The 13,467-nt window shown below is 40.5% G+C and overlaps 2 protein-coding genes across 4 annotated transcripts in view; one reads left to right on the forward strand and one right to left on the reverse strand.

Moving 5' to 3' along the window:
• Positions 1-13,467, reverse strand: part of MASP1 (MBL associated serine protease 1) — a 273,190-nt gene that overhangs the window by 130,762 nt on the left and 128,961 nt on the right. The window lies entirely within an intron of this gene.
• RTP4 (receptor transporter protein 4) lies at positions 783-8,150 on the forward strand (the record flags this gene model as incomplete). The annotated part of the gene is made up of 2 exons (XM_079921550.1): positions 783-964; positions 3,123-8,150. 2 exons carry the CDS (start codon positions 783-785, stop codon positions 4,306-4,308), a joined length of 1,368 nt encoding a protein of 455 aa, XP_079777676.1. The 3' UTR covers positions 4,309-8,150.

A 13,467-nucleotide genomic window follows, 5' to 3' on the forward strand; every position in this document is an offset into this window, starting at 1 on the left:
AATGCCGAGCATAGTGCTTTGCCTAGTGCAAAAATAAGAGAAAAATAAAATAAAAACTAACTTATAGGTGCCTCCAGAATCCAGACCAGAGTTTTGTACTCAGACATCCCTTAGCAAGACCTGTTCACAAACTAGCAAATCCCTGCTGCCCCCTGTCCTCAGAACAAAAACTTGCTCTGTGTACTCAAACAGTCTGAAACAAAAGTCAAACCTGGAGTCTGTCATACAGAGTGAAGTAAGTCAGAAGGAGAAAAACAAATACCGTATGCTAACACACATATATGGAATCTAAGAAAAAAAAAAAAAGGTCATGAAGAACCTAGGGGTAGGACGGGAATAAAGACACAGACCTACTAGAGCATGGACTTGAGGATATGGGGAGGGGGAAGGGTAAGCTGTGACAAAGTGAGAGAGTGGCACGTACATATATACACTACCAAACGTAGGGTGGATAGCTAGTGGGAAGCAGCCGCATAGCACAGGGAGATCAGCTAGGTGGTTTGTGACCACCTAGAGGAGTGGGATAGGGAGGGTGGGAGGGAGGGAGTTGCAAGAGGGAAGAGATATGGGGATATATGTATATGTATAACTGATTCACTTTGTTGTAAAGCAGAAACTAACACACCATTGTAAAGCAACTATACTCCAATAAAGATGTTAAAAAAAAAAGGAGGTGACGTGTGTCCAGACGGAGAAACTGAAACTTGACAGGGAAACTGAAACTTGACGGAGAAACTGAAACTGTTTTTTCTTCTTGCTGGAAACTGAAAGTTATTGTCGACATGGACTCCAGGCCTCGGAGCAAGAGAATGGTTTTGGATGTTGGGACATGGGAGCAGACATTTCAAGAACTGATCTGGCAGGAGAAACCCCAGGCAAGATGGACCCTGAAGATGGATGGGAACCTTCGGCCAGACTGTGCAGCCCCAGGGTGGAAGCAATACAAGCAGAGAGCATTTGGCAGGTATGTGAGAGTCTGTCCAGCCGTGGGCCTTTCTGAGCCAGGAGGTTCAGCTAAGCATTGATGATTCTTTTGAGAGCTTGTTAAAAGAATATGTGTCACCAGGCTCTTCATGCTTTTATAATCACAGTGTTCTTTAAGATGGAAATGATAAGGCTCTAAGCCTCTATTTTGCTTAATGGTAGGAAATTTTTTCTTTTACTAGGCTTTCTCCTTAAGTATTTCTGGAAATCCCCAGGGAATACCATAAATCTGCCCTCCTATTCTCTCACCATAATTTATTCCAGACTGCTTCTATGTAGAGACCTGCTCTCCCCCATCAGTCCTGTCTGGCTTCCCCAGGCTGCAGCAGCCCTATGAGCCTAGTCCTGGTCAGTACCAGCCTAGGAAGACTGGGGCCTTCCTTTATAGCCCCAAGAATTGATTAAGGCCAAGCAATGGCTTTGAACATTACTTTACTGAAGGCCTGAAGATAATAGGAGGGATTGATGCTGCAAGAAATGAAAACCTGGTTCTTTGCGTCCCTAAATACTGCCCCTCCCTTATTGTCTGTCTCCCTCTTTAACTTCCAATGAGCCTCTAAGTTGCAGGAACCAGCTTCCTTGCCCATGCAGAAGGGTGAGAAATGCTGACTTGGACAAGACTTGGACAATCAAGTCTTCTCTTTTTATATGGCATGCAGGGACTTTCGCTTCACTTTCCACCTCACCTGTTATCCTGCTTCCCTGCCTGCCCCCATCCTGCCTCAGGTGTCCTCTGTTCCATTCCTTATGGGTTATTAGCCATGCCATAAATTTTCAGACTTCTATACCCTTGTCTATGATGTTCTGCCTGTTCAGCAGGCCCTTTCTTCCTCCCTCCCTCCCTACTTGTCCCTCAAGGACTAACTCAAGTACCCTGGTCTTCCTAGGGACAGTAAGTGTTCCTTCTTCTCCATTCCCGTAAGACAGTGAATGGCTCTCTCTTTCTTTCTCTTTCTCTCTCTCTCTCTCTCTCTCTCTCTCTCTCTCTCTCTCTCTCTCTCTATATATATATATATATGTTTGTAATACATTTATAAATAACGTATGTTCACATATTACATACTACAGAACATATATATTTATATATAATTATTTTTAGCTGCAGAACCCATTGTTTACATGAAGCTTCCCGGGGCTCTACAGAACAGTTTTCAAGCCATTGGCCACAGCCCACATAGCAGTCATTCTGTTCTGCTTGGAACCTGCTGAACTATGTAAGAGTCTCTCTTTGCACCAACCAGAGCTCTTGGAGGGACTCATGATGTCTTTTATCAGTTTGGCACTGCCACAAATGGACAGGTGCTTCTCTTGTTCAGATGAATTGACCTGATAGTCATTCTGAGTTGGGAAAAGCAACGGATCAGCATAGTTTTAGAAAAATATCAACTAGCTTTTGAAAAGCACTTTGTAGTTTACAAAATGCTTTCACATATATTGTCTCATTTAATGTTGACAATATAACCCTTGAATATTTTTCCCTTTAATATTTTATGGATGTAAAAATTGAGGCTTAGAGTAGTGCTTTTTCCAAAGTCCCCCTGCTGTAAACTATGGACTTGAGTCTCCAACCCAAGTATTATGGTTCCAGGTCCTAAGTCAGGTACAAAGCTAACCACATTGCTCAATAGAGGTAATGTGGTATAGTAGGTAGATAATGTTGGGATTGGAAACATGGCTCTACCACTTAACTTTGTGTGTCCTTAAGCAAGTTGTGTATTGTTTTATGATTCAGTTTCCTTATCTGCATATTGGGCTCAATAATGCCTACCTCAGAAGAGTGCTTTAAAGATAAAATGGGATAACATTGTAAAACACTGCCTCAAAATAGGTACTTTATAAGAGTTTTCCATGACCTTGTGAAGACCAAATTTCACTGGCAAATGGCAGAAATGTTTTTCCCTCTGAGACATCCAGAGGTGTTTTACCGGCAGAGGCAGACTTGGTACCACATATAGGTGGGAGTTCAATGGGCCACAGGAGAAAGCTTTACTAGAAATGCAGTCCCTCTCATTCTTGTCAAATTGGCAATATCACATACACTTTTTCAAGTTGAAAGGGTTCTTAGAGACCGAGGCCAGGCCCATTTCCCTGGCCTCGGTCAACAATCAGCTGAGGGCACGATGATCTTCTGTCTGTAGGTTCTGTTGTTCCTCATGCCATCGAAGCTGGCCTTCCGCCCAAGTGCAGATCCTATTTCACATGTACCTGGAGCACCAGAAGTCCCAGGGAAAGGTGCTTGTGCGGCTCTTTGGTCAGAGGTGCCGGAAGTGTTCCCAGTCTCAATTTGAGAAGCCTGAGTTCTCCCTGGATAGCACCAAGAGGATTCTGAACAACCTGGTGCAGCGTATTCTGGAGAGATTCTACAGAAATGGCACCAAGAAGGTTTTGAAGATACCAGTGATCCAGGAGGTGCCTTTGTATGGGCACCATGATACGGTCAATTGTGAGGCATGTGCTCTGGGCTTCTGTATACAGAACTTACATAACTGCATGACAGAGCCAGCCAAATCCTCTCTCTCCTACATGAAGACTGGGAGCTCCTCTCCTCACCCTGGTGACATGTGTGGCCAAAACCAAGCTAGGAACCAGTCAGCTGAGGCAAAGGAGACTCAGGGAAGTGGGTATTCCTGCACCCATAAAGGCCCAGGGCCCAGCCATGCCACTGCTGGGACCCAAGGGCCTGGGGCAGGCCCTCAGCTCAAACGGGAGACAGGCCGACTGCTCACACCAGGGGCATACTGGCAGGCTGCACGGGGAACAGGCCCACAGCCCATCCGAGTAGCAGGATCACTTCCCCCAGGGTGGACAGACCCACGGCCCAGACAAGCAATAGGTCCATTACCTAAAGGGTTGGCACGTTCACAATCCACACTGGGGACAGGACCACAGACCCCCCGGCTGACATCTTCTCAGGCTATAAAGATGTCAGGCCAGCAGTTGACACAGGACGCACAAGCCACCCAAGGGGCAGGTCGTCAGGCCACAAAGGTGACAGACCCACAGCCCACACGGGGGACAATCCCAAGGGCCACATCAAGGTCAGACACTCAGGCTACAAGGAGGGCAGGCCCCTCACCACTGGGGTCAAACTCACAGCCCACACGGGGAACAGGCCCCACGGCTACATGTAGGAACTTCAGTGAAAGTCAAGCTCCCTGGGGCAGGCAGGAGAGGTGCTCACCTAGAGGGTCTGCTCGAGACAGCTCTTTCAGATTACCTCCTTCAACGTTACCAAATAATTCCTTGAACCAGGAGCAGCGGTTCAATTGGGGCTATGTCTGTGTTGTTGCTCTGTTTACCTTTCTTCTATGTAAATACCTATAAGTAGAATGATGAAAAAAGACTTGTCTTCTCTTGTCTTAATTCCATGGTAATCAATGAACTGGCTGCCATTTTAATATGACAGAATTTGCTTTGGGACCAATGCAGGGTCAAATTTATAGAATAAGAACTGGTTCCTGGACCTCTTTTGCAGATAATTTAAAACATGACCTGGCAGATTAATAAATATTTGTTAAATCATTAAAAGATTTTTACTCATGCATTCACTCATTCATTGATATCTATAGAGACCATATCTTGACAAGAACTGAGGGTCCTGAGTTTCATCAGAAAGCTATTGTAGTAGGCTGAATAATGGTTCCCCCAAAATGCCCATGTCCTAATATGTTACTTTACACGGCTAAAGGGACTTTTCAGATGCGACTAATTTAAGGATCTTGAGATGAGGAGATTATCTTGTGTTATCCAAATGGGCCAAATGTAATCACATGGGTTTTTATAGGAGGGAGGCAAGAGGGTCAACGTCAGAAAAAGGAAAGTTAACTATAGAACCAGAGGTTGAAGTGATGTGCTCTGAAGGCGGAGGAAGGGGTCACAAGCCAAGGAGTGCAAGCAGCCTTTAGAAGCTCATAACGGCAAAGAAATATATTCTCCCCTAGAGCCCCCAGAAGGAACCAGCTCTGCTGACATATGACTTTAGCCAAGTGAGGCTGATATTAGACTTCTAACCTCCAAAACCATGAGAAAGTAAATTTATGTTGTTTTAAGGCACTAAATTCATGGTAATTTGTTACAGCAGCAACAGGAAATTAATACAGTTATCAGTATCACTGCAGGGATCAGGCAGCTATGTTTTGGGTATGCTTTAGCTTTAACAACAACAAAAAAGAGTATGGATTAGAAATATTGACATACACATCCCCTCTTGTTCTTTTTTCTCTCCTACATAAACCCACCCAAATATCCCCATCCTAAAGAGATTTTCTAAAGCATCATCAAATCATAGGGAATCTATTTAGAATGGAGGTATTTGGGTGGGCTTAAGTAGTTTGGTGACCCTTGGAGCTATCATATTCTCTCACTCCTAGCATTGGATTGGGAATCATGTAAGAACGTGCCAGTCCTGAGATCTTGTGATGCATAGCTTCATCTTTCACTCTCTCTTTCCATCTGTCTGCTAGGCATTTCTACATGGTTCTCGTACTACCACCTCTACCTTCCCACATTCAAAATCAAGCTCATCAGCATCTCTGACTTCCTTGTTCAACTCTGCCCTAGTCACTCAAGCTTATCACCTTAGAGTCATTTTTAACTTCTCCTCCTTTTCACCAATGCTTATTATCCCTTCTTTTGTCAAGTTGCTCCCATCTCTTGCCACTAGGTTTTCCTATCAACCCCTCTCCCCAAACAGTTCAGGGACTTGGATTATTGAAATAATGAGGAGATTTGGATTTTACCTCATAGGCAGTGGGGAGTCATTGCAAGCATTTGAGAATATGGGCAATTTGAGTAGAATAACAGTTTAAAAATATTATATCTGTCTGGAAAAGAATGGAGTATAGGATAGAACCAGTTAGGATTCTGGCTTGAAATAGGAGAGTGGTAAACACAGAGAGGGGTTCTTGTAGACAATAAATATCTTGAAGGAATTTGAAGACAATGAAAGGCAAGATGGCAGAAAACCCAAGGATGAAAACACTTCCTTCTTTTCTGGCCATCTCTTTTCATTGCCTCTCAGGCCACTCCCATCAGCACTCTCCATTTATATATGCCCCCATCCCCAAACCACTTTACTAAATGTCTGCATTCCTCCTGTTTTCATACCTTTTTGCTTCTTTCATAAAGAACATACACATGAGGACTAGAGACTTTATTTCTGTCTTGGTTATGAGACATGACTGGTGCAGGTCATTATCCCCCCCTGAACCTCAGTTTCTCCATCTGTAAAATAGGTTAATGACTTCTAATTAAACATAGAGGATTGAACACATGCATTTCCTTCTGATCACTCTTGAAATCCCACTGTGTGACAGTAAAAGGGGGGGAAAAAGCATCAATTCACAAGGCAAAGAGCATGGGTGGAAGCTACAAAACAGATGGATTAGTGATGGGTTACTGACTTGCAGAGAGATCTGGAATACAAGTTAGGCAAAGGAAAACCAAGGTGCAAGGCAATTGATGTGGCACAATTTCATAAAAGTTCAAAAACTGTAGGCAACAAGTAGCTCTGAAGGTGGGTGTTAGGAAGCCTGAAGTGGAAGGATTGGTCGAAAGCCTTTAGAAAAAGTTCCATTTCCCCACTCCGATGCAGCCTTGTACCCACTCTTAACTCATTCCAGGGTGAGGAATGGAGGTTTATTCTCTGAAGACATTGACCCAGAGGGACTCTGGGTTTAGGAACTTGTGCATAGTTAAGGGAGGGGGTACCAACCAGCAATCAGAAAGTCTACATACTGACTAGAGGCACTCCCTTAGCCCACTACCAAATCTAGGAGCCAGCATTATATCCTACTAACCCTCCCCTCAAATACACAAAGAGTGGACAGTTCCTCATTAGGAAAACTGATCAGCTCAAGAGAGAGAAAAAAATACATATACTGAAATCGGGGAAGGGGGTTCCTCCAATGGAATGACCAACTCAGATCATATAGTACTGTAGTACATATTTATTGAAAAAAAATCTGCGTATAAGTGGACCCATGCTGTTCAAACCCATGTTGTTCAAGCGTCAACTGTATATGTAAACTACTAGAAATAATAAGGGGAAAAATTCTGTATGCAAGGAAAGAAAGACATGTTTTTGGCTAAGAAAAGGTATGAGATATGGAGATGCATTTTTGTTAATGGAAAAGAAAGTAAATTTGTCCTAAAGTAATACTGATTATTTCAGAATTGAAAAGAGGACAACAGAAAAATAGAGGACAAATTATGGACATATCTATATCTGTAACTATAGAGAGAGAGGGAAATTAAGCATGAGCATGGGAAATTTTACCTTGTCTAATCAAGCTGGCTAAAATTGAATTGTTATTAAAAGTGTTTCTTAAATAAGCCTTAATATTAATAGTGTACTTATATAAAACTAAAACTTGATTTTTTTTTTCATATACTGAAAAGACAAAGTTTTACTGGACTGTTGGTCTGCTCCTGATAAGAGACTGTGAAAGGTTTTTCTTTACCTATTAAATAACCTTCCTAAAAAACAGAAGTTCTGTGTTTTATCAAAATAATTTCCTGTGCTTCATGTCATCTTAATCAGGTCTTTGGTAACTTAAGAAAAATGAATCTTCTCAATATTAAGAGTGAAGTTTTGTTAACAACTATGTAACATTCTATATTTGCCTTTGAAACACTTTACTCTCACTTTGTCACATAGATTATTAAGTATTGTTTATTAATAATCTGGGATCCTATTTAGTCAAGTATCCAAACCTTTTGATATTTTTCACAAAATTCCCAAAATTAAATTCTAAATAAAGTCTTTTTGACCTCGAACTAATTTGGGGATTTCCCAGAGGGCCCCTGGAACATCTCAAAAGATTTGTTCTCTCTCCTTTTTTAAAAAAAAAAATTGATGTATAATTGTTTTACAATGCTATGTTAGTTTCTGGGGAACAGAAGAGTGATTTAATTATATATATATATTCTTTTTCGTATTTTTTTCCATTATGGTTTATTACAGGATGTTGAATATAGTTCCCTGTGCTATACAGTAGGACCTTGTTGTTCATCTATTTTATATATAATAGTTTGTATCTGCTAATCCCAAATACCTAATTTATCCCTCCATCACCCCCTCTCCCCTTTGGTAACCATAAGTTTGTTTTCTATCTCTGTTACTCTGTTTCTCTTTTGTATACAGATTCATTTGTATTAATTTTTTAGATTCCACATATAAGTGCTACCATATAATATTTGTTCTCTCTCTTTATAGAGGAGAGATGATGAACTAATTAGGCTTGTTTGATATGTTGGATTATGTGAGAAGCATTGCCAAATAAATGATGCTAAACCTTCTTAGATTATATTTGTGTGGCTACATGTTATTTATATGTGTTCTAGAAATTGTATAAAATCTGATATGTCCTGGTATGTTATCATTTTTAATTCTAATTATTATCTTGAAGTGTTGTGTGTTACAGAAATAAGCACAGTTCCTTGTCAACTGCATTATAATGAACTCTCATGAGGTCTTTAACCATGGCCATTTTAAAGTCTTTGTCATTTACAGAGAGTTACTCTTTTACTTTTATGCTTTTGCAAATATGTTTCATTTTCAGAGAGATTCATGGAGTGGGCTCAAACAAGTACTCTAGAATACAGGTTTCTGATAACTTTAAGATCATAAAACTGAACTGGGTAGGAATTTCCAGAACTCATGGAAAAACTGGATTCAAGCAGAACAAGGATTAATAACGTGGGACTGAATGAACTGATGAGGATGATTATAATTTTATGATTTTTATTTGAAACACTGCTGATTTTTAAAAATGTTTTATTAGTTTTTCCAGATTTGAGGGAAACCCTCCCTCTTTTCTCTTAAGCTATCGACAAAGATGACTTATTTATCTTTTTCTCCCTTCTTGATCCTTCTATAATTCATAAACTCTCAATGAGTATTCTTATTTTCATGGTAATATATTTATTTGCATAAGTTCAATAAGAATCTGTTCTTATAACAGGACACAGTTGAAAACACTGGTTATATTATCAAGGCTTTGACTAGGATGTTAGGTTTGAGAATGTGCATAGACTCAGATATAACCAGAAAACTTAAAGGAACTAAGGTTGACTTTATGAAGCCAATAAAACCCCTTGGAAATACTGCCCTGCCCTTGCTTACAAGGTTCCCAGCAACCTAATCAGGTGACTAAGGAAGGTCACTTCCTGGTAGGTACAAGAGCCTCAAGATACTCTGGGGACCTTGAGAAGAGATGAACTCACCCAAATCTATATGTATTGCAGGAAATTTCTGAGGGTAAGTCCTTGGCTTGGCTTCCTGGCCTTAAGAGGCTTTTAAAAGTTCAAACTGATATTTCTTAAGAAAAGTTCCAGCAAACAGATTTAAAAGAGCCTCTATGATCAATCACTATTCTTGCTGCACTTATGTAAATAATCAGGTCAATTTTTTGGAACTAGATGCATTTTGCAAAAAAATTAGACTTAATTTGGCTCTCTTTTATAGAAATGAGGGTCATTTTAGAGAGATAAAGTAGGTTTCAGTAACACACCTTTGTGGATATTAGATTCTAGTACTGTTAATTGTCTTTGAGGTTTTGTTATTTACCTGTAAACTGGACTGAATCCTGAATTCTTCTAGTTTCCTCCAATATCTGGCTATAACACCCCAAACTAATGTTTCCAATTTTCTCTTTTCTTTTTGACTTGGAATCACTAAGAACAAAAGCTGCACTATTCCCTGAAACCCTGCAAACTGAATGTGAATGACTTGATACAAACTTCAGAGAAACCACCACAACAGCTTATGTGTAGGCCATCTTTGTGTCTGCTGCTGTGTGCACCACTCAGAAAGTTTACTTGAACACATGATGACATCAATAGAGACATTCCAACTACAGAAGATGCTTTGACCCCAACATCTAGAGTATTCTCTAGAAATCTTCTTGACTGACTGCCCTCAGAACTCAGACTGGGTTTTCAGTCTGCTGCAATCATTAAGCTTTGTTTTTATTTTGTTTCCATAGAAATGCCTTATTAAATACCTGATTTCTCACACAATATAGGCCTAATTTGGGGAGCTCAAATACAAGACAACCTCCTGAAACGAGACACGACCATTTAACTGAACTGACCTATTCTCAAGACGGAGATTGGTTTAATGAGATATGAAGCCATCTATCAACTTAGCTTCTGGGCAGTGAAACTTCTTGTTTGAAGTTTCAAAGGCAGGACTGAAGAGGAGCAGAATTTGTTATCCTAAAACATGCCTCTTCAGCATAAGGATTATTTTAAGCTGGCTATTTTTAAGAAACAGCAGACAGAGGAGAAGCTCTGCGAACTGAGTAGAAGTTACCCTTTTGTAAGAGACATTTATATTTATAAGGGAAATCTCCATGTGTGAGAGTGTCTCCCTCTCTGTATCAGGAAGCGAAGGATGATTCTAAATCTCTAGAAACTCTTTGCAATGGAGAAGGTAAGGACTTCAATCTGTATAACAACCTTACTCTTGTTTACTATGTTTTCCTGGTCACCTTCCATAACTGACTCCTCACCCTCAACATCTTCTTTTGTCTTTAGCTGAATATTTAACATGATGATTCTGACCATCTTGGGGAGTTACTCGGTTTCCCTGGGTCTCTCCCACGTATACATGAAGGTATGCATGTTATACTTTTATTTGACATTCTTCTGTGAATTGTCTTATATCAATTTAATTATTAGACCAGCCAAAAACCTAGAAGGAAAGAAAGGGAAATCTTTCCACTCCTATACAGCCCAGGAAGCATTACTCTACCTCCATGCTTGGTAATTAACTTGAATTATGCAATAATGGATTGGGATGTTACTGGAGGGAAGAAAGAAATGGAGAGAAATTCAGCAGCACCTAACCAAGCCATGAGGAAGTATTATCAGTCAGGCCAGGCAGCCAAACTGGGATCAGAAACAAATGTGTGTGTGTGTGTGTGTGTGTGTGTATATATATATATATATTTTATGAACACTGTAAGCACAGAGATAATTCTCAGCCAAACAGAGATCTGACATGAGAGGACTCAGCAAAAAACTCCTGTTAACAAAATCAGTCATCCCCTAAAATGGAAAAGTTTTTCATTAATGAGAGTCCAGGGCCAAAAGCTATGGATTTCAAGGAATGCTAAATGCATCCACTGACCTTTCTTGACCTGCTTTTCTTGTTCTGTGCTACCATCTATCCTTTACATCTTCACCCCTGGTTAATTCAAGGCACTTTCAGCTTGTGCATTATGTCTGAACATCCTCAGGCCAAGAAGTCACAGGGAGGGAAGACTCTGGAGGTTTGGAAGGACAGATTCATCAGATGTCAGAGCCAGAAGCGGGTTTAGAGAGGAATCCTGACCCACCTCTTTGCAGCAGTGGGAGGGAAGGGAATAGCTGTTTGATCCCTGGACCCTCAGCAGAGGCCAAATGTCATCAATTTTCACTTAGGGATGTCAAAGAGATGAACACTCAGGGGTGAAGTCTTACCCTTGGGATTAAACTAAAAGCTTGCAGTGTGGAACTAGGAATTTCTGAGGTTTATAGTGGGAAGTAGGGAATGGCTGGAGGAGACAAAGGCAGGGGAACGGAGTAAACTGGGTGAAACAACACAGTTTGGCTCCTGGAAACTTCCAAATAATCTTAGAATTGCTGCAAGCAAGCAGCATTCTGGTGTGAACTGACCACCTCTCTGGGGGCTGGATGTCTGGGAGCAGTGCTGGCAGGCACTGATTCCAGCTCTAGAGAGTTAGTATGGTTCTTTCTCCAGAGACCCTGGGAAGCTGGGAAAGAGGGTTCCAGATGGCTTAGTGGCTCAGATACCTTAGAGTGGTCTCTTAGAAACCCTCTAGTCCTAATGTATTTTTTAACAGAGAAGAAAACCAAGTCTTTAGAGACATAAGATTGCCTGTTAGAGTATAATTTTCGAAATGGTAAAATCATGTCTCTCATATAGGTGTTAAATGAACAGGTTTCAAAGATTTTATTGAGCTCATTAATTAATGAGGAAAGCAGTAAGATTTAAAACCGGCACAGAGAACATTTGAGAAGCTAGGTATGTATAAGCAATTTAATGGCTTGCTGACTTACAAGCTATCCAAAAACTGGCTTATGTTTAACCGGATCATAAACTGTAAACTTTCAGGCTATTAGTTCCACTGGGAAGAAATTATTTGCATCTTCACTGAACAAAATTTTCCTAAAGAACCTTTGCCTTATAGTGAAGTAAAGTCATCCAATAAATTCAAAGTCTGCATTGAAAGAACACTCAATGATTTCTTTTGCCTATTTCCAAGTTTCAGGTAATTTTTAAAAACCTGTGCAAAATAACACTGGTGTTTGCTAGCAGATGTAGGATGACATTTGAAGTCTCTTTATACTCAACCCTGTGTTGTTGTCCTTGCCACACAATCCAGAAAGACCCAGATGTACAAGAGCGAAATTGTGAATGGAAGAAGTATATTCCCTACTCTGGTCTGCCCCACCCATCCACTCACTTAAGGTGTTGCGTATGAAACACTGACCTGTGAGGACGCCCAGACTAGTTCCTTGTCCCCATATTTCCCAAACACAAGGTATGATCTCAATACTCTCTTTCCCTCCAGCGTCTTACAGTAATCCTTAATCACCCTCCCCCACCCACACACACACTCAGTCCTTATACTTGACTGTCTCTAGGATCCTTTTCTGTATATTCTCTATTGGAAACTTCATTAGATGTGTTCCAGTGAGGCTCAGTGACATCTTGGTGGAGATGTTACCTAAAGGGATTTAAGACTGAATGTACTCACTTGGCATAGGTATCCATTAAAGTTCTTCCACTTCTTAAATTCAAGGATTCTGTAATAGTTTTTTTTCCAAGATAGGACTGAGAACTTGCATATAGAACCTAGGAAGCCTCAGGTGGATTTGCAAAGGTGGCATTGATTTTTTGGCTTTAGGGAACTCTAATTTCTTGGCTCTTCATTAGAGTTAATGCTAATGTCCTTCCTTTTGGGAGGGCTCTGAGTATAAGTGAGTTACTATTTGCCAAAAGATTTGGAAGCCTGAGACAAGTAACACTGAGCTGCTCACCAACAATGACAAGTCATCTACACAAACATCCATCCTTTTGCTCCTTCCAGATCTTTGTGGGTGGCAGAGATTGGAATAATTTCATTACCAGAGTTCATCAGACTTGCCAGTGTCTCTTTAAGATTGCCTTTTTCAAAATTACTTTGTTTGTCTGAAATGGAATTCAGGTAGATAAGGGGTAGCTATTAACCATTCAAAAGATAACATGATGGGGGATGAATCATCTTCCCCCAGGCCCTGATTTTGAGGCTTGCTTTTGTATTCTTTTTATCCTCTAGATAAAAAGAAAAAAACATTTTAAGAATGAATTTCTTATGGTTAGTGTTAAAAAAAAAAAAAAAAAAGGGACCACAAGCCCAGAATGGAGTCACTTGTGCTAGGCCCCAGATCAATAAACCAAGACCTAATACCTAACTTACAGTTTCAGCCTTC

The sequence above is a fragment of the Stenella coeruleoalba genome (assembly GCF_951394435.1).
Source record: "Stenella coeruleoalba genome assembly, chromosome: 5".
Taxonomy (NCBI): Eukaryota; Metazoa; Chordata; class Mammalia; order Artiodactyla; family Delphinidae; genus Stenella; species Stenella coeruleoalba.